General features: G+C 42.7%; 1 protein-coding gene and 1 non-coding gene across 4 annotated transcripts in view; one reads left to right on the top strand and one right to left on the bottom strand.

Annotated features, from left to right (window-relative positions):
* Positions 1 to 897: 897 nt before the first annotated feature.
* trnap-agg lies at positions 898 to 1,353 on the bottom strand. The gene is made up of 2 exons: positions 1,317 to 1,353; positions 898 to 933 (listed from the first exon to the last, which is right to left on the bottom strand). It is a non-coding gene; the product is annotated as a tRNA-Pro (tRNA).
* A 1,165-nt stretch (positions 1,354 to 2,518) lies between these two features.
* Positions 2,519 to 23,280, top strand: part of foxk2.L (forkhead box K2 L homeolog) — a 54,032-nt gene continuing 33,270 nt past the window's right edge. For all 3 annotated transcript variants that reach the window (XM_018235443.2, XM_018235441.2, XM_018235442.2), the window contains exon 1: positions 2,519 to 3,050. In XM_018235443.2, the coding sequence (XP_018090932.1) occupies positions 2,623 to 3,050 (428 nt within the window). In that variant the 5' untranslated portion in view covers positions 2,519 to 2,622. The remainder of the gene's footprint in view (positions 3,051 to 23,280) is intronic.

The following is a 23,280-nucleotide window of genomic DNA, read 5'->3' on the forward strand; positions in this document are numbered from 1 at the left end:
CAACCCACTCTGATCCTGCCCACTGCTGTACTTCAGTATTACACAATATTTTACATGGCAACATTTTCCACTGACATCATCTTCACTGGACAAAGCCGTTTTCTCACAAAGGGGTTGGGGGGGTGGCATTGTCAGCAGATTTAGGATGTTTTTACTCAAATCCGTATAATTTACAGTAGGGGTACGTTATCCCTTATAATACACAAGTGATACTCAGAGTTCCCTGTATAACTCAGCCTGCAGCCTTGTGCTTTTATATGGTTACAGAACCCCTCAGTGACTTCTAATATCCTTATAATTTACAGTAGGGGTACATTATCCCTTATAATACATGAGTGATAGAGTTTTGTATGATCAAAGTTTTATATGGTCAAGGAACACTTCAGTGGGGTAGGGAGGAATGAAATGATACGAGGGGTGCCTTCCAGAACGTGTCCTTCCTTTTGGACCTGTAATGGGAGGGATGCAAAACAATAGAAGATAACAGAACTCTAAGGGTAATGGCACATGGGACTTTTTGTTGGCCGTAATAAATCTTGGTTATTGTGGTGACAAAACATCCCTTGTTTCCCTCCCACCAGCTAAAATGTCAATTGTATGTGGGAAAACATACATGGTACAAAGTTGCCCAAAGTTTCCTTTCAAGGAAGCTTTAGAAAGTTTCGGAAAGTAGCTGCACTGTATACGTTTCCCCACTGAGGATTTACATTTTAGCCGTGGGAATGTCATTCGTAGTCGCCATGATTTATTGCAGGCAACAAGAAAGACCCATGTGCCATAAGTCTTACAAAATGTGGAAGTTCTGTTTGTAGGAGCGGGTTATTGTGTTGTTATTTCAATCAAGGACAGATTATTCCACCTCTGAAATTTAGAGTACAGTCACTGGGCAAAAAGCTTTGCCGAAACCCGGGATCGAACCAGGGACCTTTAGATCTTCAGTCTAAGGCTAGGGCCACACGGCGCGATTTTGCCGCGATTCTGCGCTGGGCGAGTTGCAAGTTGCGAGTCGCTGCGGTTTTTAAGCCGAAATAGCTTTGTTAACTTTGGCGCTGGCGTCAATGCAAATCGCTGCGAAATCGCTGCGCTAATTCACACGCGGCGATTCGTTTTCTATTGTCGCCCGAAGTTGCCTCGCTGGGCGTTTCCGGGCGACAGTAGAAAAAGAATCGCCGCGTGTGAATTAGCGCAGCGATTTCGCCGCGATTTGCATTGACGCCAGCGCCAAAGTTAACAAAGCTATTTCAGCTTAAAAACCGCAGCGACTCGTAACTCGCAACTCGCCCAGCGCAGAATCGCGGCAAAATCGCGCCGTGTGGCCCTAGCCTAACGCTCTCCCAACTGAGCTATTTCGGCTGCTGGAGGAGACCTTTAGCCCCACATGTGACAAATTCCAATGGCCAAGGCCCTAACATTCCAGTCTTTGTATTGATTGCATGTATTTACTGGGACAATCTGAGTGGGTTCTACAATATAAAGGATCCTAGGCATGTGTGCAACCCGACAGCTGTGTTATACTACAATCCCAGCATCCCCCCACAGCCAAAACAAGGAAAAATAGCAACCCAGAGCTCCATTACACACCATAACTCTGTGGCTGCTGTTATCATCATCCTCCAACAACCAAAGACAAGGGCCAACTAAATGTTGGACCTAGGACTTTTCAGTTGTCGGGGCTACAACTCCGAATGGACCCAGTGTCGGGATACCACAGGGATACCAGGAAAAGTCCCGGTGGGCCAAGGTGTCAGTGGGCCCTCATGCTGCTAAACTTTTGGCCTATTTCATGGCCATTCCCTATTTCTATAAGAACAAAAAGACTAAAAAGATGGAATAATAGATTATAGTATGTAAAGAAAAGGAGAATAGATGAGTGAGGAAAGGAAGAATGATAGTACTAAGAGTGGGCCCCTGGTCTTAAATTAATTGGTGGGCCTCTGGTCTAAGGTTTTTGGGTGGGCCCCTGGTGTCCCAGTCCGACACTGAATGGACCCCATACACGGCAACATGAGGGCAGTTTTGCTGTATGTACTAAGCTGCTACGGGGGGAGGGGCAAATGCCACAGTACACTGCCCTGCTCTGTACACAGTATTACAGGGCAGTATTTTTTATATGCAATATAGATTATTATAGACTAATTGTACTTCTTCGATAGGTCATTTTCTTATAACACAGTTAATTTGAGGCAACTCATAGAATAAAGACTCCCTCATAATTTCCCGGCATGCCCCTGGAGTCTGGCCCCACGGTTCTAAAAAGACACGGTCGCTGCACGAACTACCACTGGATGGAACACGCTTGTTATTGTTGTTTACTCTGTCTCTGTCCTTCAGAATTGAGATACACCCCGCGGCCGCCATGCTACTCTCAAACTCCGCCTCACTTCTCTCGCAGACTCCTCCCCGCCCACATTTTAGGCCCGCTCCCCTCGGCAACCAAATCCCTCCTTAACCCGCTCAAGCTCCGCCCTGCTCCGTCACAACGCAACTATCTTTCTACCACGCCCCCTTCGCCGTGACACTTCTCAGCGCGTCTCAACCCAACATGAAAGCCACGCCCCTCCGCCTTCTCTCCCTGACATCTTCCCTCAGGCGGCCCCTCCTATTGGTTACCACTCGCTGTGCATGTTCGGTTGCGCCTGGACTGCCCCCATTTTTCCCTTTTCTCTTGCTGGCTTTGCGGGGTCGGAGCCGCCGCCGGAGCTCCCGTCACCTCCGGTCCCCTCCCTCCCCCCCGCGCGCAAGATGGCGGTCGCGGTTTGTGGGGCTGTGGTGCCGGTTGTTGCCCGGCTGGAGGGCCGCGAGTTCGAGTATTTGATGAAGAAGCGCTCGGTGACCATAGGCCGCAACTCGTCGCAGGGCTGTGTGGATGTGAGCATGGGCCACTCTAGTTTCATCTCCCGACGCCACCTGGAGATCTTCATTGGCGGCAGTGGAGACGGGGACGACGCGGACGTCGGCGACTTCTATCTGCGCTGTCTGGGCAAGAACGGAGTGTTCGTGGATGGGGTGTTCCAGAGGAGAGGGGCCCCACCGCTGCAACTGCCCCGAGTGTGAGTCACATGGAGGGGGGGGCTGTTTGTAAGCAGAGGGGGAGGGCCTGTGACAGGAGAGGGAACTTGGTTGCGTCATTACGGGGTAAAAATAACTACCCGGCCGCTTAATTCGTGGGTGCATTGGCATGACTGGGTGATACTGGCTGCCATAGCAACCTCATTTCCGCCCCCTCCAAAAAAGTTCCATTGCTACCTGTATATAGTGCACGCTGCTTAGGGCCCTTAACATATCCGGGTCTACAGGGTAGAATTCCTCTCTTACCCCCCTGCACCCCACTTTTATCGGTCACTAACTTGCTACCCCCCCCCCCACACACACACCCCTATTAATCTGCGGGAATTAGATCTGTGCCGAGGGGCAGGACACTAATTTTACTTCTTCAAGTGGTAACATTAATCATTTATGGGAAGTTATTGATATAAGATGTGCCAGTTTATTATATAGCAGCAAGCATTATACAGTGAATAAAGTACCCCCTCTTGTAAATTACAAGGATGTTATGAGTTACAGAGGAGTTTCATGACCTTCTAAAAATGTATACAGGCCATGGAACTCCCAAGATAACTTCTAATATCCTCATGGGGCTACTTTATGTATTCTAATACAGTGAGTCATGCGACAGAAATGACATCAGAACTCACCGTTTATAACTGATGACATCAGAACTCACCGTTTATAAGGATATCATTTATGATTTAAGATATTCATGGCTTTTGTGTATTATAAGAGTGTTTGTAACACAGGCATGGGGGTCTGGTATGGGCTCAGACATTATCTCTAGGAAGAGTTTCAGTGGTGTTGACTAAAAGGTGATGTTGTTAGAGTGAGGGGCAAGCTGAAAAAAGTGGTTAGAGGCGTTGGTTTAGGGGAAACTGGAAGGTTAGGCTAGTGGGAGAGGTCACTAAGCCCTTTATAGAAATGCAGAGAGAGGCCTGGTCTGTAAACAAATCCCAAGCCACCAAAACAAAATCTTTGCTTCCTTCACACCCTGGCACACTACACACAAGCTCATCCTTTCATTGTGTGCATCACATGGCAAGCTTACAGAATCATAGGCCATGCTGTGTTTACAATCTCCTCTCCCACAATGCCCTTCTCCCACTTCCTCATGCTATCACTATGTATGTACATAGCATAGAGTGGTGCTAGGGCTGTGAAATGCAGGGGCAGCCAGCATGGATAATATATTTATCTATCTCAAGGGAAAGTTGTGTTTACCACTAATTTTTAAAAACATTAAGTGGGGGTGACCACAAAATTCACATAGACAAATGCAAGAGATCCTCTGCACTCAACCCATTATCAATATATGAAGGACATTGAAACATTTTGTGCCTTAAGCAGCTAAAAATGCCTTCCCCTTTAAACAAAACGGATTTTTTGTCCATATATTGCAATATATTTGATATATATAAATTAGTGATATTGCATAACAATAACATAGGCATGGAAATCAGTTGTGTAAATGATATGTTTTGGGTGTGGAATCTGTAATGGGCAGATAGGACACTATTCACTTATATCTTGTTACTGTAAACAAATTGTCACTGACAAATGTGATCAATATTCTGAAAAAATCTATATATATTACAATTTTCTCTCCATAGTTGTGTGCTCTGAATAGCGTTTATTTGTGTCTCTACATAAAGGTGGGAGCTGCCATAGTATGAGAGAAAATTGTTATACCCCTATTGATTGCTAATCAATTGTGATGTTGCAGTAAGTTGCATGGAAACAAAGTCACCGCTGCCTTTGGGCTAGGAGCTTCCCATATCCCCTGTGAGGTGCTTGCTCTCTAATTCTGTGCTGCAGAGTATAAAGGGTGCAGCAGCTCCGTGCCCTGAGGAGAGCGAGAGGTGTAAGTGAAGGCTGCATGCTGCCCATATTTAGCATTGCTGTGTTTTGGTTACAAGGCTACAATCAGATAGCAGCCTGCTGAGGGGGAGGGGCCCTAATGCCATTCACATACACATAAAGTGCAGCAAGTTTTGGGAGTCCTTGACACTTTGTACACTGCTGATGAAAGGTCGCCATGTTTTCTCTCTGTGCCTGAGGGCCGGTGTTTTTCCCTTGATAGCAGGGCAGTTGGTGTTTGGGTTAGGTCCCGTTGCTATGTTAATGAGAAGGATTAGAGACGTGTTAAGGACAGATTTACTGACTGCATCTGGGGCACTCGAGCAGTTGGAACAAAACACCATGGCTTCAGCGTTCAACTGTAACAAACACACCCCTAACTCCCTGCATTCCCTAGAATGGCTAAGGCCAGAGCTGGGGCTCTGTAAAGGGTCCAGTGGGATTGCAGTAATAGGTATAAAGCTGTTTTTTATTTTACCATATTTTACAGGTTTTTCCAGAAGTTAACCTCTTAAATGGTCCTCAAAACCGAATATTTTTTTAAGCTTCTTTGACACTCGAGAAACTTAAACTTAAGATTCTGCTTTACCAGGGCAAGATGGCAAGTAGTAACACTTTATGGACCTGATTTGTTATTTTGAATGGATACTAAACCCTTACCTAAACCATAGGGCTTTTGAGCCAACCCCCCCCCCCCCCCCCTTCTCAGAAACATGCATCAGGTTTGGCGGCCACCACAAAAGCATGTGCAATGAAAACCAATCCGATCCTTGTTTCTATTGTGCATGCTTATCAGGCATGTAGGCCACCCAACCCTGTTGTTTAGGTATTGGAGTAGGAATATTCTGGGAAGGTCTTGGTGTGGTCAGGGAAAGGAGATGAGGGGCGACTGCACAAGGGGCACTTTGCATAAAGAAAAGGTTTTGTTCTCCTTTAATCAGCTCTTCACTTTCATTTTCTAATTTGTAAGTAGACTTTGCAAAACAAACTACCGATTGGTTGCTACTGGTAACCACACTGGTGCCCCCGTAGCAACGGATAGCCCCTCTAGTTTTGTTGATAAACTCCCAGCTCTGCTGACAGCATGTGCTAGTAGTTTGATTTCAGACCAGCTGAAGGGCAATAAGTCGGCAGGACAGTACTACTTTATGTAGATAATAGCGCTCACCAATATTTATGTAGCCCCTCAGCTCACAACCAGTAAGGGCAGCCTTGACAGAGGCTTGTGGGAAATGCAATTTTTACACCATCTGATTCTGTGGGGAAGAGAAGACTTCTGCTTAGTTTTCAGTAGTCCGAACTGAAGTGAAAAGATTATGACCAGGCAGACAGATTCACTTTTTATTAGTAATTATATTTACAAATAACTTGTAAACCTTGGACATTTTTAATGAATGCTTGTTGTTAAGAGTCATGTGCCATCCTGTATTTATGTTCCAACCCCTCCCCCCCTTCCCTCCTCTTGTTTGGATTTCAAACAGTGTGAAAGTTTCATAAGCCAATTAATTATTAAACACTGAGTGCTTTTGGCACTGTAAGCAGTTTTAATTTGCCGGCGGGGGTGGGGAAAGTCTTTCATTAGGTATTTTTGTCTTGTAGATCATCATGACAATGATACGGGCTTGACAATGTTATGCCATCCGGCCCTGTGGCACAGTGGTGGGGTCAGTTCTCCAGGGCACATGGTTAGGCATGCTTTAAGGAGTTAAACCTGGGTACGGCCGTGTAGATATTCTTGGCTCACATGGATCCTATTTACTTAAGAAGGATTCGGCAGGGAGATTGTTTTTGTATAGACAGACTATTTCTGTACCTGTTTCCATGGCAAAAGTTATTTGTAGATATTCTGCAAAGCCGGAACATGCATATGTGTTAAACGGGTGTGAAATTTGGTTGGTAGCACATTGATTTTCACACATTTATAGTACCCTGTGCCTTTTGCTTTGGCCCATGTTTACCTCTTGTTTTCATTGACATTATTTGTGGCTGCTGCCATGGGATTGTGCAGTATAAAAAGGCAGGGGGTTAATGTTCCTTGTGCCACGGGCCGAGTTTATAATCCGTGTGGCTCAGAACATTTGCAGCAATGGCAGAATTTACAGAATTAGCTCCGTGCATATGATGGCAATGATGGTGTACGATCTCTGTAACAGGCTGCAGGGTATATCTGCCCAATAGAAGTAAAGGAAATTTATACCAATTGCTTACATTGTTGGGTGCATGAGTATGGATTGGTAATAATATTGCAATAACTTGTGATTCTTCTGTGTATGGGCAGCAGTTGTACTTGCATTTGCTATTGATCTGTACAGTCATTTACCCAAGTGAATGGGCAATAAAACAGCTGCCTATTGGATGTGTATAGCTATTATTATTATTTCTGTGATGTGATCTTAGCTCTGCTCTGTTGTGCCAGAAAGACTCCAGGTTCTCTTCTAGTGCAACACTGCAGCCGGATGGTTTGTTTATTCAAGCAAAGGGCAGCAGCAAATTCTTTTTGCATCATGGCACTTCTGGCCCAGCAAATTTTGGCTGATTGAATAGGAAACAACTAATTCCTTGGGTGAAGATATGCAGTCATTTGGACTAGCAATCTTTATTAGGATGAAAAATTCAGATTCTGTTATTAAGCGGATTGACCCGTCATTTTTCGTACCGTGGCAAAAGGACAGGTTAGAAGATTACTGTCAGCTACCGATAATATCTCTGCGTGTATTGACAATATCAATGGTTGACTGTCACTACTATTTGTCGGACATAACTTTCATACGATTGCTGTTTGTCAATTAATGGCCAGAACATTGTCTGATTTATTCTTTGTACTACTTTATTCAATCTGAATGGTTAGTGGTAGGTCCAGAGATTGCAGCTTCCGATCGCTTGTCTGACATAAGGATATATCTGCACATCCAGCTTTAGATTTGATCAAAATATTCCAGATTTAGGGAATCCGAGCATTATGTTTAGGGGCTGCTGCTATTGCCGTCATGGTTGCCACCTTGTTATTGTGCAGTTGCTTGTCAGATAGAAGGAACTGTGTCTCAGAAGATAATTCACCCAGCCCTTAATATGTAGTCTGTAGTTGGAGCTCCTACTCATACTTTTTTTTTTTTTTTGCTTTTTATAATGAAAACAATTAATTATTTCAGCATTTGAGCAGTTGGACGTTGAATATGACTCAGAACATAAGATACATTTTCTGTCCACAAAGTTTTCTGTGGCTTTTTCTCGTACTGTGTCTGTATAGCTACTTTTATGTCCTGGTGCTAAAATGAGTGTATTCCTACTCTTTCCGTTTTCTGTTACCTCCTGGTGTGTAATTTAGGTGTTAATTGAGCAACTGTCATATTGTTAAAACAAAAGACTGTCTCTTTAATACATTTGCATCCCAAATATTATTATTTTTTTATCAGTGTACATATATTTTGTCAACCTATTTTTGTACTGCAGATAGCTGCTGTAAGTCTTAAACTGATTATTGGTGTTGTTCACCTTTCAACAACTTTTATTTCAGTTGTTTTTAAGATATTTCACCAGAATTACTTTTTTTTTTTTTTCAATTACTTTCTATTATCTATTTGTGACCCTTTTTCTAATATTGAAAATAAAATTTGGGTCTTTTTTTTTTTTCCACCTTTTTATGTCTTTATAAAGCTGTTATTGTTGTAAAGATACATCTGTTGATACATTTTATGTTGTTGCAATTAGTTATCTTTTGCAGTTATAATTGATACAATAGTTGCTAATATTTCACAGATGCTGTTGAGGAATGTAACAAGTAATGTAGCAATCTGTAACAGTTCAGAATCTGCACCTGTATCACTTAGCTGCCAGAAGCAATTGAGGGAAAAAAGTCTTTATTTCTGGTGAACAATCTGAAAACAGAACTGAAAAAAGTGTTTTTAAGGGGTCCTGCGCAGGTCCATTTTTTGGGACCCGTACCCGCAACCTGCATTCTTTCCCACTTGGAACCGCTACCCGACACTACCCGCAAGTACCTTATCCGCGACCTGTTGACCATCAAGAATCCGGAATTGCTGTCATTGTAGACCGGAAGTGACATCATCGGAAGTAGACGTGACCAGAAAAAATGAGTATCACTATTGAGAAGACCCGCGGCCGGACCCGCGTCTTTACCCGCCCCCGGACTTCTATCTGCAACCCGCAGGTTATTGAGGGTAACCCACGGGTACCCGTCCCGCTGCAGGTCTCTAAGGGGAACAACTACAATAAGGGGGCATGTTTATTGCTGCAACAGGCTCCCCTAAAAATGGGGAGAAACATGTACTCATTTAAAAAAATTTCCTTTGAGGCTACCGTGTATAACTTAATGTATTGTTTCCAATAGACTTTACAGTCTGTATATGGAGTTTATTTAGCAGGGAGGGCCTTAATCAGTGTATTTGTTTGACATCTTTAGCAAAGGTAGCCGTTCACAGGTTGCTCTGAGACTGATCATGGGGTACAGAGAGCATACAAGGGCTGCACAGCATGGCCTTCTTTCTGTTCTTCTGATCATTGTGGAATGGGTAGAAAGCAACTTTCATTCGTTCCAGTGTGTGATTGCACAACATGTTGGGTGCTGTTATTGTTAGCGAGGGCATTCGGGCTTATCTTTGTGCTTCTTATATGTATTTACTAGTACACCCTGGCTTAATTAGGAGACCCACAGAAAGTACCTGTTCTTTTTTTCTTTTCCATTTAGCTTTTATGCCTGGTACACCATGATGTTTAGGTTGAGTCTCCACAAAAATACCAAAATAATGGGACATTTCACATCACTATAGCCTTCCTTGCTTGGAAGTGAAGTTCCTGCTAGTCACATGTTGACTCTTCTGATTTCCTGTTACTGCTAGGTTATCCAAATCTTGGATTTGTATCTTGTCTATAATCCATGCCATAAAGCAAAGCAGGACTTTTGTTTTATTTCCAAAAAAGCAGTGTCGGATAAAATAGTCTGACTGTTCCAACTTTAACTGTTTCAGCACTAGCGCCATTTGATTTAGCCACTGCAGAAGATGCTCCGTTGTCTGGCATTTCAAGGGTTAAACATATTGTTAGCGTTTTCTGGCAGAAGTAAATAGTAAAACATCTGTAGGTGTTTATCAAGATGATAGTGGGGGGCTTTGAGGTTGTCAGCCTGTGTTTGGCTGGTTGCTAACTACTGTGTAGCTTTGTGTATACTTGATGTGAGTAAACTTTCAGACTGAGTCAGTTATTTGTTGAAGCTTATTTACACAACAGCTGTGTTTGGGTCTCCTTCCTGGGGAACAATGGGGTCCAGTGCTGTGTTTATGTATGTTGCTTATCTGTAGGCTCTGTGTAGCAACAGAACATTGGCCTTGTTTACACGAGACCGGATCCCAAAGTGAAACGAGGTACAGGGATGGACTGGAATATAATTATAGCATATGCTATGGTTCTGGTTAAACAATTTCCAAACATATCACATTGTAATGTATATATACAGCAGGGATCCCCAACCTTTTCAACCCGTGAGCAACATTCAGAAGTAAAAGGAGTTGGGGAGCAACACATGCATGAAAAATGTTCTTTGGCTGCCAAATAAGTGCTGTGATTGGCCATTTAGTAGTCCCTATGTTGATTGGCAACCTACATTGAGGCTCTGTTTGGCAGTACACCTGGTTTTTATGCAACTAAAACTTGCCTCCAAGCCTGGAATTCAAAAATACGCACCTGCTTTAAGGCCACTGGGAGCAACATCCAAGGGGTTGGAGAGCAACATGTTGCTCACGAGCTACTGGTTGGGGATCACTGATATACAGTATACATGCTCAGCCCTTCATTCTGTGTTCTGGCTGATTTTGGCATAAGATTACAAACTCTCCATTGAAATCGGCCATGTGTGCATGTACTAGGGATGCAACGAATCCTTCTGCCCGGCCGAACCGAATCCGAACCCTAATTTACATATGCAAATTAGGGGCAGGGAGGGAAATCGCGTGACTTTTTGTTACAAAACAAGGAAGTAAAAAATGTTTTTCCCTTCCCACCCCTAATTTACATATGCAAATTAGGATTCAGTTCGGTATTCGGCCGAATCCTTCGCCAAGGATTCGGGGGTTCGGCCGAATCCAAAATAGTGGATTCGGTGCATCCCTAGCCTGTAACCGAATTGACGCAAAGATGGATTTCGGCCCCATGTACCATTAGCCTTAAGGTGGCCATAGACGCACCGGTAATATTGTACAAAACAAAATTTCGTACGATGTTTGGTGCATATATGGTGGGAGACGAGTCGACCGATATCTGCAGATCTGGCCCGTCCTTTAGCCACCTTTAGCACCCCAGATGGTCCGCTACTTAGAGCAGCATTATTTCATTACCCAAACTCAGCATCCCAGCTGTTTCACTACTCCAACATCCTTCATTTCATTCATCAACTGGACTGCTGGGATTCGCTGGCACTTATGATTCTTGAATGTTTGCTTTTCCTAATGTTGTAAGTACATACTGTGTTCCCTCTGTTAGTTTGGGGCTCAGTGCATCAAAAATGTTTGGTATGTTGTATTATTAGTTGGCTTATGTAAGGGTGCCGGGAGTTGTAGATCGCAACTGCCATGACTCCCTTTAAAGGATGTTCTGAACGGTAAAAATGATACAGGGCTATTAAGTCAAATCTATGCTGCCTGTCCTCTGAGAATCAATCAAAGAGTGTCAGCCTTAAAGTGAGACAAGAATTGTGCAATTAATAGGATTTAAATATGGCCATGCTTGCTGCTTTCGTTTCTCGTCGGGGCCCTAACCTCAGACTGCTTAGAAATGTATTTCCCTGTGTAAGGTTTTAGTCCATGATCTTGTGAATATTCCATCTGGCTACTACAGGGAAGATCCACCTGTGAATCTTTTTGCTTATATACTCTCCTGAGACAGATTTTGATTTGTGCTAGATTCCAAGCCCCTCCTCTTTCAGTTTGCAAAGATATTGATTGGACTTTGCAGTAAAGTGAGGATCTTCTCTTGAAGACTGATGAAAGAAGCCGTGCAAATAAGGAAATGCCATGGCACTGGAGTATAAATATTTGTCTTTGCACTGTACAGAACACTTTTTGTTTCCCCACAAGAAGCAAGGTTAACCCTTACTGCACATAGTCGCCCAAATCTGCATTCCTATTAAGAGACATGAAGAAGCTGCTTCTGGTTTCTCACGAAGGTCTAGCTTTCTAGGGTTTATTCCCAGAAGGGACTTGTTAAAACTATATAAATAAGGGAAAAAACAAGGTTGTTTGATTTTTTTCATAGCTATGTTTGTTTTTGGCCAGTGAAACATGTGCAAAGTAGTATTTCCTGCTGAACATATTTGCTTTTTTACCTATTGCTTGGGGCTTCCATGTTACTTGCCTTTATATATCTCACTGGATCATGTCAGCTATTGGCTACTGGCTGTGTATGTATCTACTTAGAGATGTACTACAACTGCAAATGAATCGGGCATAGGTTGGGAAACACTGAAATAAAGTTGTATATAAAGTTGTCATAGTTTCATTGTTCTACCCAATAGGTAGTGAAATATGCCATCTGATTTTCAGCCCTACAGCTGGCAGTTGCCGCCTCTTTTCCGCATTGTAACTGCTATTTGAATTGGTATCTCTGTCTCTCTGCCCTTTTTCTATTCTCTGCCCCTAAAGGTTTGAGCTTTAGAAACGTTTTTTCAGACTGATCAATAGACCCATAAACATTTCTGCTTTATTGTTTCAAGAGACTGCTGTTGTATTTACACATAACTTTTTATGAATGTGTATTAAGAGTGTTGCTTAGAATTTTTTTTTTCATTAGGCAAAACTTTGTTTGGGTTTATATTTCTGTGAAGCCCAAAGCAGCAGTAGTTAATGTGGAAAATCTGGAGATGTATCAAAGCACCAATCCCAATGCAAATGTATCCGCTGTTCTGCTCTTGTTCTTAATAAATGAATTATAAACAAGAGTGGTTTAATTTGAGGGCTGTTCCTCCCCTTCTCTTGGGTTTCAATTAAACTGTCTCAGCTCTGTCTGTTTCCAAGTGCCGAGGTGAGCCACATACTGGTCTCGGCCTGTAGTTCTCTTGGCAGCCTGTCATTTTGTTTGGCTCGGGCAATCTTTGTTTTGCCCGTCAAAGCAGGGGGTGTAGTCTCAGAAATAAAGCCAGCTTGTTTGTGCATTTAAGGATAAGAGATAGAAGCAAAGCTTCCTATTGGAAGAGGTGTACGTGTGTGCACTTCAGTAACAATAAATTACAAAAGTCTAAATTCAGGTCCCTTATTGGGTAGTTTACATGCAGTTATGTGGATTGAGAGTTGTGGCTGAAAAAGACTTATATTTATCAAGTTCAACCTGTTGGCTTGGGTAGAGGTCACACTCTGATATTCGGGGAGATTTAGTCGCCCGTCGACTAATCGCCTTTTCTTTGGGGTGACTAATCTCCCAAACTGCTACAATGAAAAAAATGCCTGCGGCATGGCACTTGTGGTGCTTTGTTTTTGGAAGTTGCCCGAAGTTTCCTTGTGAGGCAACTTTGGAAAACGAAGCACCGCGAGTGCCATGCCGCAGGCGTTTTTTCATTGTAGCAGGGGGAAGCAGTTCAGGGAGATTAGTCACCCCAAAGAAGAGGCCTTTAGTCGCCGGGGGACTAGATCCGTCTGAATCTCACAGTGTGACCTTACCCTTAAAAGTGTTCAAACCTCACTCCCTCCTGTATCTGAGATGCCAATATATTGGACAATCCGATTAAGGAAAGATTGGTCTCTGTGCTCTGACTACTGATAAACACAGGTTGGTACATGTAAAATGGGATGGTTTGGAATTCTATTTTCGTTTTTAATCTGTGCTCATAGTGAGAACACAAACTGTTAAGTGTATTGGGGATGCTCCCAACTGTAAGCAGACTTCTGATCACTTAAGGGCAGTCATTCTATTGCAAAGGCCTTCGAGGACCTTTCTCTAGCAAACCGCACTTTGGTGGCTTTTTACAGTGGTAAACAAGGGGTGCTATTCAGGCTTCATTGACTGCACTGTTCAGAGTTAAGCGGTTAATATGGGTTACTGCAGCAGCTGAGTGATAGCAATCTGTATTTCCCCCACATTATGTGTTGCCCTCCGCCACTTGGCTGGTTCATGCAGTTGTGAGCTTGAATGCAGTAAGATTTGCCTTCTGTTGGATGGTCTTAGACCCCGTCGAGTGACGTAATTGCCAAAATATTCCGGCATAGCTGTGGTTCCTATGAATATTTCCTTGTGCTTGGTCACTGGCCAAAATTGCTCATGTGCTAAACCTATCCAGCCAGCCCTGCACAAAGTCCGCTCTGTAAATATGGCAACACACAAGCTCTCTTCTCCTCCCTCGCCAGGATGAAGTAAAATAGAATGTTTTACTGGGAGTTGTAGCAACATCTGTAGTGGTATGGATTAAAGATAACTGCCCTGAAAGACTCCAGGTTTCTTTGGGTGATGCTGTATTTTGGGCTTAGCTGCTTGAATACCTGCTGTGGGCATATGTGGTGGGTACTGTAGGTGGGCCCAGCTATAAAATTCAACTTTTACTGCTTTTAGCTGAAAAGTAACTAAGGTTTCTGCATAGGGCAGTCTCCGCAGAGAACATTCTGTGCTCAACAGAAGCCTCTATTTCGAAGAATATTATTGGAAAGTTAGAGCAGTTCTGGTGATGTTCTGTCCTGTGTCGTAAATCGTGGCGAGGAGTTCATTATTGTGTGTCTTTCCTTCCTGCTGTGGCTTTCCCTTCTCATGTGGGCTCCTTGGTGGCCCCATTGTGCTTTCCTCTGCTCTTCTCACACAGTCTGCATAGGAGAAAGCCGCCGGCACAGGTACCAAAAATAAGTCTTGTTTACAAGAATCGGAAACAGAAATGTAAAGAAGCCAGGGTGCTATAAGTGCTCACCCAACTGCAACTCCCTGCAACCAAGCACAGATGTGGAAGGCTGGGAGTTGTTAACCTCCAGAGAGTCGTAGGCTGCATATTTCATTGCAGCAGTATAAATGGGAAAATATTCTATGATTGTGCTCTTCAATATGCATGTACACAGAAAGCGAAAAATGCCTAAATAAAAAGACGAATATAAAAATTGGATTATTGGAATTAATTAGACCTCTGTTTTACTTATTGTACTTAGCAAGGTTTGTGTTATTTGCCATGTAAACACATGCCCTGTAGTCATCATGTTTCTAAAGCAAACGCGCGATTTGGCTCAGTGCAGGGTAAGTCTGCATTATATCTAAATCCATAGAACCTTAAAATATTTTTGTGTTACTGCTCCTTTAAGCATTTGGTGGGGGGGGGGGGGTTGCAGTGATGTTTGTAGAAAGTGCTGGCTGTGACGCTTGCACGCTGATGCACAAGAGGGGGGTGCTGTATGTGTGTTTCAGAGAAAGTGGGCGTGAGTTCATGGAATAGCAGACCCTGCCCTTTTTTTTTTTTTTTTAGAACTGAAAATGTTTTTTGTTTTGAGATTCTCAAATCTAACAGGATTGTGCCCCCTTATTTAGGTCCGAGATAATTCATGTTGGCTGTGAAGCCTCCCCCCCCTCGCTCTTCCTACAGCCGAGAAAATGGTTCCCACACAGACTCGTGCTACCTAATGAGAATTCATTCTGCTCGCCATTTACTCACTCTTCCTTTGCCAGTGCCAGCACTCTGATTGCTAGAAAGCAGTGCACAGAGTTGGCCTTTATAGCTGGCATGCAAATTGCAGCACACTATCAAGCACTAGCCTTGCAATGCTCCAGGCAGTGAGCGCAGTTGGAATTTTCCAGCAAGTAAACATTGCTCAAACTGAGTTTTTCCCTGAATGGTTTCATGGGCAGTTCAGCCCATGTAGTTATACTGAGTGAAGCTCTGTGCCACTGGTATGCCAGTCCACTAATGGTATGACCCACATATAGCTGTGAGACCCCTTTCCCGACCTGAAACCTACTGACAATATGCTATTGCTCTGTTGTACTCTTTTATTGTACTGCTTGTATTTTTAACCCCTCTATTGCTCAGCTAATGGAGATCTAAAACCGAGAAATATGTTACACAGATATATAATAATATGTGTATTGGGCCAGACCAGACGAATGGGGAACCGGTTATAGAAAGTAAAGTATGAGAATAAAGCCTATTGTGTAACCAGAACATTCCTTCTCTGTATATTTCTATTTATACAGTACATATAGAGAGGAGCTGCCATATTGTTTCCTTAGACGTTACAGCATAAGGGTATAGCTTATAGTGTGCCCAAAACATTCCTTCTCTGTATATTTGTATTTATACATATGGGTAGGAGCTGCCATATTGCTTACCTTAGACATTACAGTATAAGTGTATAGCTTATTATGTGTCTAGAACATTCCTTCTCTGTATACTTGTATTTATACATATGGGTAGGAGCTGCCATATTGCTTACCTTAGACATTACAGTATAAGTGTATAGCTTATTATGTGTCTAGAACATTCCTTCTCTGTATATTTGTATTTATACATATGGTAAAGAGGTGACATATTGTTTCTATTAGACAATACAATTAGGGGAATGGCACACGGTTAGATCACTAAATTGCTTCTGGAAGAAACTTTGGGCAATTTAGCAATAAGTTGGGCATACCACCATTAATTTCAATTATTGGCAAAGGAGAGGCATTTTCTGGATATTTATCGCCCGCAGCCCTGCATAAAAAAATTGTGGGTAACAAATCTTACTGTGTGCTACTGCCCTAAGTGTTGTGGCCACTTTTGCACTCTACCAATCTTTGTCTTTTAATCTGATGCCAGACTATTGCACTGAATCCAAACTGCCCAGAGTGTGTTGTGTGAATGGGCTACAAATGTTCTTGTTTTCCTGTTGCTCCAGCTGCTTGTAACGTGCAGGAATGTATGTAACCTTCACTGCTCTGCTCAGATTACAGTCTCTTCAACACTCAGTGATGTAAACACTAAAGAGAGCGAGGAATCATGTGTTCCCATACTGTCACATTAACATATAGTCCTACATAGCACTCATAGCTCTCTCTCTCTCCAACTGCTGTGTGCTCTTACTGCTCTCCCTAAATCCCAGGCTCCCAGGGCTTGTCTTGTGAAGGGCCCCAAAGCACTTGGAAGAGATGAGCCTGGAGGCCAAGTAGGAGATTACATGTTGTCCGGGTACCCCTGGAGTTATAGCAGGGTGACTGTTACCCCAATGTTTCTATATATCTGTAACCTTGTTATGAGCTAAGGGGCCCCAGCCTGAAGACCAGTTAGTATGAGATTTGGGGTGAGTGCTTGTTTGTGCCCTGGGTACCCCTGGAACTATAGCAGGGTGACTGTTACCCCAATGTTTCTATATATCTGTAACCTTGTTATGAACTAAGGGAGCCCAGCCTGAAGGTCAGTTAGAGTGAGATTTAGGGTAAGGCCAGACGAGGAGATTCGGGGAGATTTTGTCGCTTGGCGACTTATCGCCACGTCTTTTGCGCGACTATCTCCCTGAACTGCCTCAGCGTCTTTTCCGCATAGGCTAGAATGAAAAGTCGCCTGCGCTAATGCACACGCGGCGATGCGTTTTCAATAGTCGTCCAAAGTTGCCTCAGGCGACAAAATCTCCCCAAATCTCCTCGTCTCGCCTTACCCTTAGGGTGAGTGTTTATTTGTGTCCTGGGTACCCCTGGAACTATAGCAGGGTGACTGTTACCCCAATATTTCTATATATCTGTAACCTTGTTATGCACTAAGGGGGCCCAGCCTGAAGGTCAGTTAGGGTGAGATTTGGGGTGAGTGTTTATTTGTGCCCTGGGTACCCCTGGAACTATAGCAGGATGACTGTTACCCCAATGTTTCTATATATCTGTAACAAACAAGGGAAAGTTGTGCTCACCACTATTTTTTAAAACCATTAGGCGGGGGTGCAATGAGGGTGTGACCACAAAATACATATAGTCAACTACAAGAGGTCCTCTGCACTATAGCTGGGAGGGGTGGGAGCTACAACATGGAGCTGGTCACTGCTCCTGTATAACTATAACAAACAAGGGAAAGTTGTGCTCTCCACTATTTTTTAAAACCATTAGGCGGGGGTGCAATGTTGTAGCTCCCACCCCTCCCAGCTATAGTCAGGTGATCCCACTGGTGTCTAATAAAATGGCAGCCAAGTTTGGGAGTTTTACTTTGAAAGCAGCTCGTAAGTTGCAGGTAAAACTTAGTCCCTTTGTAAAATGTATAATTAAGCAATTGAATTCTTAATGAATCAGATGAAAATTAAGCGTAGGACTGGCCAGATATGGGATGACTTTGACGTAGTTGGCCAGCTTAAATATATTGCAATATATGGACAAACAATCCCTGTGTTGTTTAAAGGGTAAGGCATTTTTTAGTAGCAGTATGCACAAAATGTCTCTGTCTTAAATATATTGATAATGGGTTGAGTGCAGAGGACCTCTTGTAGTTGACTCTATATATCTGTAACCTTGTTATGAGCTAAGGGGCCCCAGCCTGAAGGTCAGTTAGGGTGAGATTTGGGGTAAGTGTTTATTTGTGTCCTGAGTATCCCTGGAACTATAGCAGGGTTACTGTTACCCCAATGTTTCTTTATATCTGTAACCTTGTTATGAATTAGGGGAGCCCAATTCAAAGGCCAGTTAGGGTGAGATTTGGGATGAAAGCATTTACCTAGATGGCACTGCGCCCCCTGCAGTGAACAAGAAGGATGACTTGTGGCTGTGGTTCTATCAGTTGATGCTGGTTTGGGAGGTGAGGAAGTGTCCCTAAGTGTAAGTGCCAGTTGCTGGCCGTGCAATGCTTGTGTTTGTGTGTGACAGATGTCCCAGGCAGTTGTTTATCTTGTCACTGTGTGTTCATGTAGTGGAGGAGAGAGCACCCACACACACAGCACTGAGACTCCATAGCAGCCAAATGCATTAAGCTTGTTCAGTGAATAACCTTTCAGCATCACACGCTCTGCCAAACATCCTGGGCCTCTCATTGGTAAGGGAACTGAAACATGCCCTTTAACCCTGCATGTGCCGCACTATGTAGAATCCATGGCACACTGGTATAAATCCTTAATGGAGGTAATGTGGGGCCTAGGGTCAAACATAATGTGATGTTCAATCTCCAAGGCATGTGTGGATTTCTTCCGGGAACTTTGGTTTCCTCCTACACCCAAAAACTGTGTGTGTGAATGTGGTATGAACCTTAGATTGTAAGCTCAACTGGTGCAGCGGTTGATGGGAATGATGTATAATCTCTGTAAATGTGCCTGCTCTTTATAAATGAGTTCAATGTTTATATATGGTTATGCTGTGGCTGTACACCTCATTTTTTTGTGCCTATAATAAGCCATTGTGTAGGTTTATTGCTGGGCAAGTGTAGGCAAGGGGAGCAGGAATGCTTCCTCAGCATGTGTGTCTGTACATTAGGGAGCAGAGGGGCTCATGCTGCACATGTTTCTTCTTGCCTTTCTCTGCGGTGAGGAGCCAAACAACTAGCTCTGGGCACTTCTCTTATTTATTCTCCTCACTGGTTACTGCTTTGTTTACATTTTTTATTCCCACACTGCGGTAAGTGGAAGCACACCCATTTCTTCTAAATAAGGTCCTGTATACTCCGGGTGCGGTTATGTTGAAAGTGCCTAGCTATTAATTGGGTAAGCTGAGCAGCACAGCAGATGTTAAACTGCAACTTCCAGTACCCCTTGAACTGCACACATGGGGCAACAATTAAAATGGCTGCTGGGGAAACATGTGTTGCTTGGTTTTTGTCAAGTAGCTCAAAGTTGCCTCGTGAGGACAGGCCGCAGTAGAGCAAATTTATCACGGCCGACTAATCTCAACATGTGCCATCACCCTTATTATTGAGGGGCATTAAAATGGTTCTAATTACCCACTTATCATGATTTACAACTATACTCAAACAATGTAGGTCTCTATAAAAAGATATTGCATAATACAGCTCATATGTAAACCCCTGCTTCATGAAAATAAACCATTTTCATAATATATTTTTTTTAGTAGTATTGGGTACCATTGGGTAATCATAAATAGAAAATAGCCATTTTATAAAATAAGGGCAGCCCCCTGGGATCGTACGATTCACTGTGCACACACACTGTCTCTTGCTTCCACACTTCTTCCTGTTAGAGTTGTAGTATTTCTGGTCAGGTGATCTCTGAGGCAGCACAGAGACCATCACAAAATGGTGGCTCAAGGCAAGAGATGTAAAAGGGCAATATTTACTCAAATATATTTTCCCGTTTGATAAGATTCTTTAATATGCCACTTAATTTGATATAAACTATTTGATATAATCTGTTGCTCAATTTTTCATTTTGGGGGTATAGTTTTCCTTTAAGCTGCATTGTGGGAGTGCATAGATCTTTTTAAAGGGGCAGTATACTCCTCTTTTCAACACTAGTTCAGTGAATAGTGCTTGTGCAGAACATACCTTTGGCCTATTGTTTGCATTACAGAACATTTTTTGTTGTTAAAGGGGTGGTTCACCTTTAAGTTAACTGTTATGTTATAGGACAGCCAATTCTAAGCAACTTTTCAATTGGTTTTCATTATTTTTTATAGTTGTATTGTTATTTCTCTTTTTTTCTGATTTTTTGCAACTTTCAAATAGGCGTCGCTGTCCCCTTCTAAAAACAAATGCTCTGTAAGGCTACAAATGTATTGTTATTGCTACTTTTTATTACTGATCCTTCTATTCGGGCCTCTCCTATTCATATTCCAGTCTCTTATTCAAATCAATGCATGGTTGCTATGGTAATTTGGGCCCTAGTTACCAGATTGCTTAAAATGCAAATTGAAGAAGTGCTAAATAAAAAGCTAAACTCAAAAACCTTCTATAATAAAAAATGAAAACCAATTGCAAATTATCTCAGAATATCACTCTCTAGTTATCTCAAAGGTCAACAATCCCTTTAACTTGCATTAAATTTTGCAAACTCTAAAACTGAAAGTAAAGTCATGTTTTTTTTCCTGTTTGTGTGTGCACAAAGCAAATCACCTGTTCACTGTAATGCCTCTGTATAATGAGCTGCTCCTTATCTAAAAATCTATGAAAGGCTGGTTGTGGTTTGAGTACAGTGTGCAATTGTTCTTGCTCTTGTATTCGGCTCTCAACTTTTCATATAAGATAAGCAGTTTTGTTGTTATTATTGGCTCTGCTGCTCTCCCCATGCGTTTTGCAGGCAGATGGACAGAAGCAGATCTTCTCTCTTCGGCAGCTATAACTGCATTGACTGAGAGTCATGCAATATAAAGTGAAGGGATGAAGACACACATGCGCTGTTTATGTTAAATATAAGCCTACTGCTATGCCACTGTAAGTTAAAATGACAAATTAATCACATTGATTATACAAGGCTTAAAACTATATTTATTGTGTTACAGATAAGGCCCATTTATCTTGTTTAACTGGTGGTTTTTGCTTGTACGGGTATGGGACCTGTTGTCCAGAATGCTCAGGGCCTGGGGTTTTATGGATAACGTATCTTTCTGTAATTTGGATCTTCACACCTTAAAGGTCCCCATAGGAGCAAAGATTTTTCTTTGCTGAACGACCGATTTAAGCGAAATCCCACCAATCCTCCAAATTATCATGTGAATCGAACGATCGTACATCTCATTTTGTCCGACATCTGTCAGAAAATTGATCGGCCAGGATAAAAAAAAACATTTATTGGTCCCAGTGCAATCTATGTTTGAAGGGCCAAGCAGGCAGCTACCCTCAGTTTTCCTGGCAATATCGCCTGAAATGATCTTTTTAGTTGATGGACAAATCGTATGTTTAAACATGTTTGTTCTGATACCACGCAGGTTGGTGTATGGGCACCTTAAGGTAGTGGCAGATGTGGCTACTTGGGGAGATTAGTTGCCCAGCGACAAATCGACTCTTCTTGGGCACCTATTTTCCTCTAAATGCCTTCCCGCCCGCTATAATGTAAATTGCCGGCGGGATGGTACTCGGATCGATTCGGCTTTCTGAAGTCGCCTGAAGTTTCCTCATGAGACGATTCAAATTTTAACTGGACGGAAGGCATTTAGCCACTCCAGCCACCACCATAAAAGCAACAGTAACATCAAAAAAATTAGAGTATTTTAAAGTAATAAAAATATGACGTAGTGTTGCTCTGCACTGGTAAAACTGCTGTATTTGCTTCAGAAACACTACTATTGTTTTTATAAATAAGCTGCTGTGTAGCAATGGGGGCAGCCATTCAAAGGAGAAAAGGCTCATATTACACAGCAGATTCTGTTATCCACTATTTATCCTGTGCCATATAGTCTTTTTTCAATTTCCGCCATTGCTACACAGCAGCAGCTTTACATGAACTATAGTAGTGTTTCTGAAGCAACCAGATCAGTTTTACCAGTGCAGGGCAAAAGTACATGATATTTTCATTACTTTAAAACGCTTTTGTGTTACTATTCCTTTAAGTAAGGTTCTGGGCAGCTAATTCATTAGCAGCATAGAAATAAAAGACCGAGGCATCCATGATTGTGAGCACTTTAACATTCAGTATTTATCACTTGAGCACAGTATTGTGTTGTGGAAACATTGTGCCCTCGTGATCCATCCATCCAGTCACTGCTGGATTTTGGAGTGTTTTGTTCTGAAACATTCTAATTGGATGTGTTCAGCAGGAGAGCATACCTCCCAACTGTCCCTTTTTCGGAGGGACAGTCCCTCTTTTGACAGCTCAACCCGCAGTCCCTCATTTGTACTGGAAAGTCCCTCTTTTCTCTGCACTGAACAGCCAGAAAAAGAAACAGTTTCTCACTTAATTGGCTTTTAGCAGAGAGCCCACAACAACTAACAGGTGCAAATAAGATACTTTGTAACAATTTTGAGACACAAAAACACAGTTTAGATGAGGAGAAATATTTTCAAACTTTCATAACCTGCCAAATTTTGTAAAACAAACATGGTAATTAGGGGGTGTGGCCACAGAAAGGGGTGTGGTCAAAAAATTGCTGCTACAAAAAAATTTTTTTCCCTCTTTTTACTTCCAAAATGTTGGGAGGTATGGGAGAGGTGCAGTTGTGTGCACTCACCACAGCCAAGGGGTTCCAGTGAGCACAATATATTACACAATCGGGAAATATTAGACTTTGTTTACAATCATAGGTAAACACTTTCCATTTCAATAACTGTAGTAGGGCAGTAGCCCTGGCTCGATTCTTACTAGTCCAGCAGCATGTTCTGCTTTTGACCTTGGCATATTGTCAGAAAGCCTCAAATCCCATGATTTTCTTTGTAAAGATGTGCTTTTTGCTATTTCCTCTTTGGCTGCATTAGCAGGGCCCATCTTAATCTTCCCTGACCCAATTTGTTCAATTAATGGAATCGGAATTAGCTCAGAAGCAGTAACCAGAAAAGGGAACATCTCCCCGTGGGCT

The sequence above is a fragment of the Xenopus laevis genome, chromosome 9_10L (assembly GCF_017654675.1).
Source record: "Xenopus laevis strain J_2021 chromosome 9_10L, Xenopus_laevis_v10.1, whole genome shotgun sequence".
Classification (NCBI taxonomy): Eukaryota; Metazoa; Chordata; class Amphibia; order Anura; family Pipidae; genus Xenopus; species Xenopus laevis.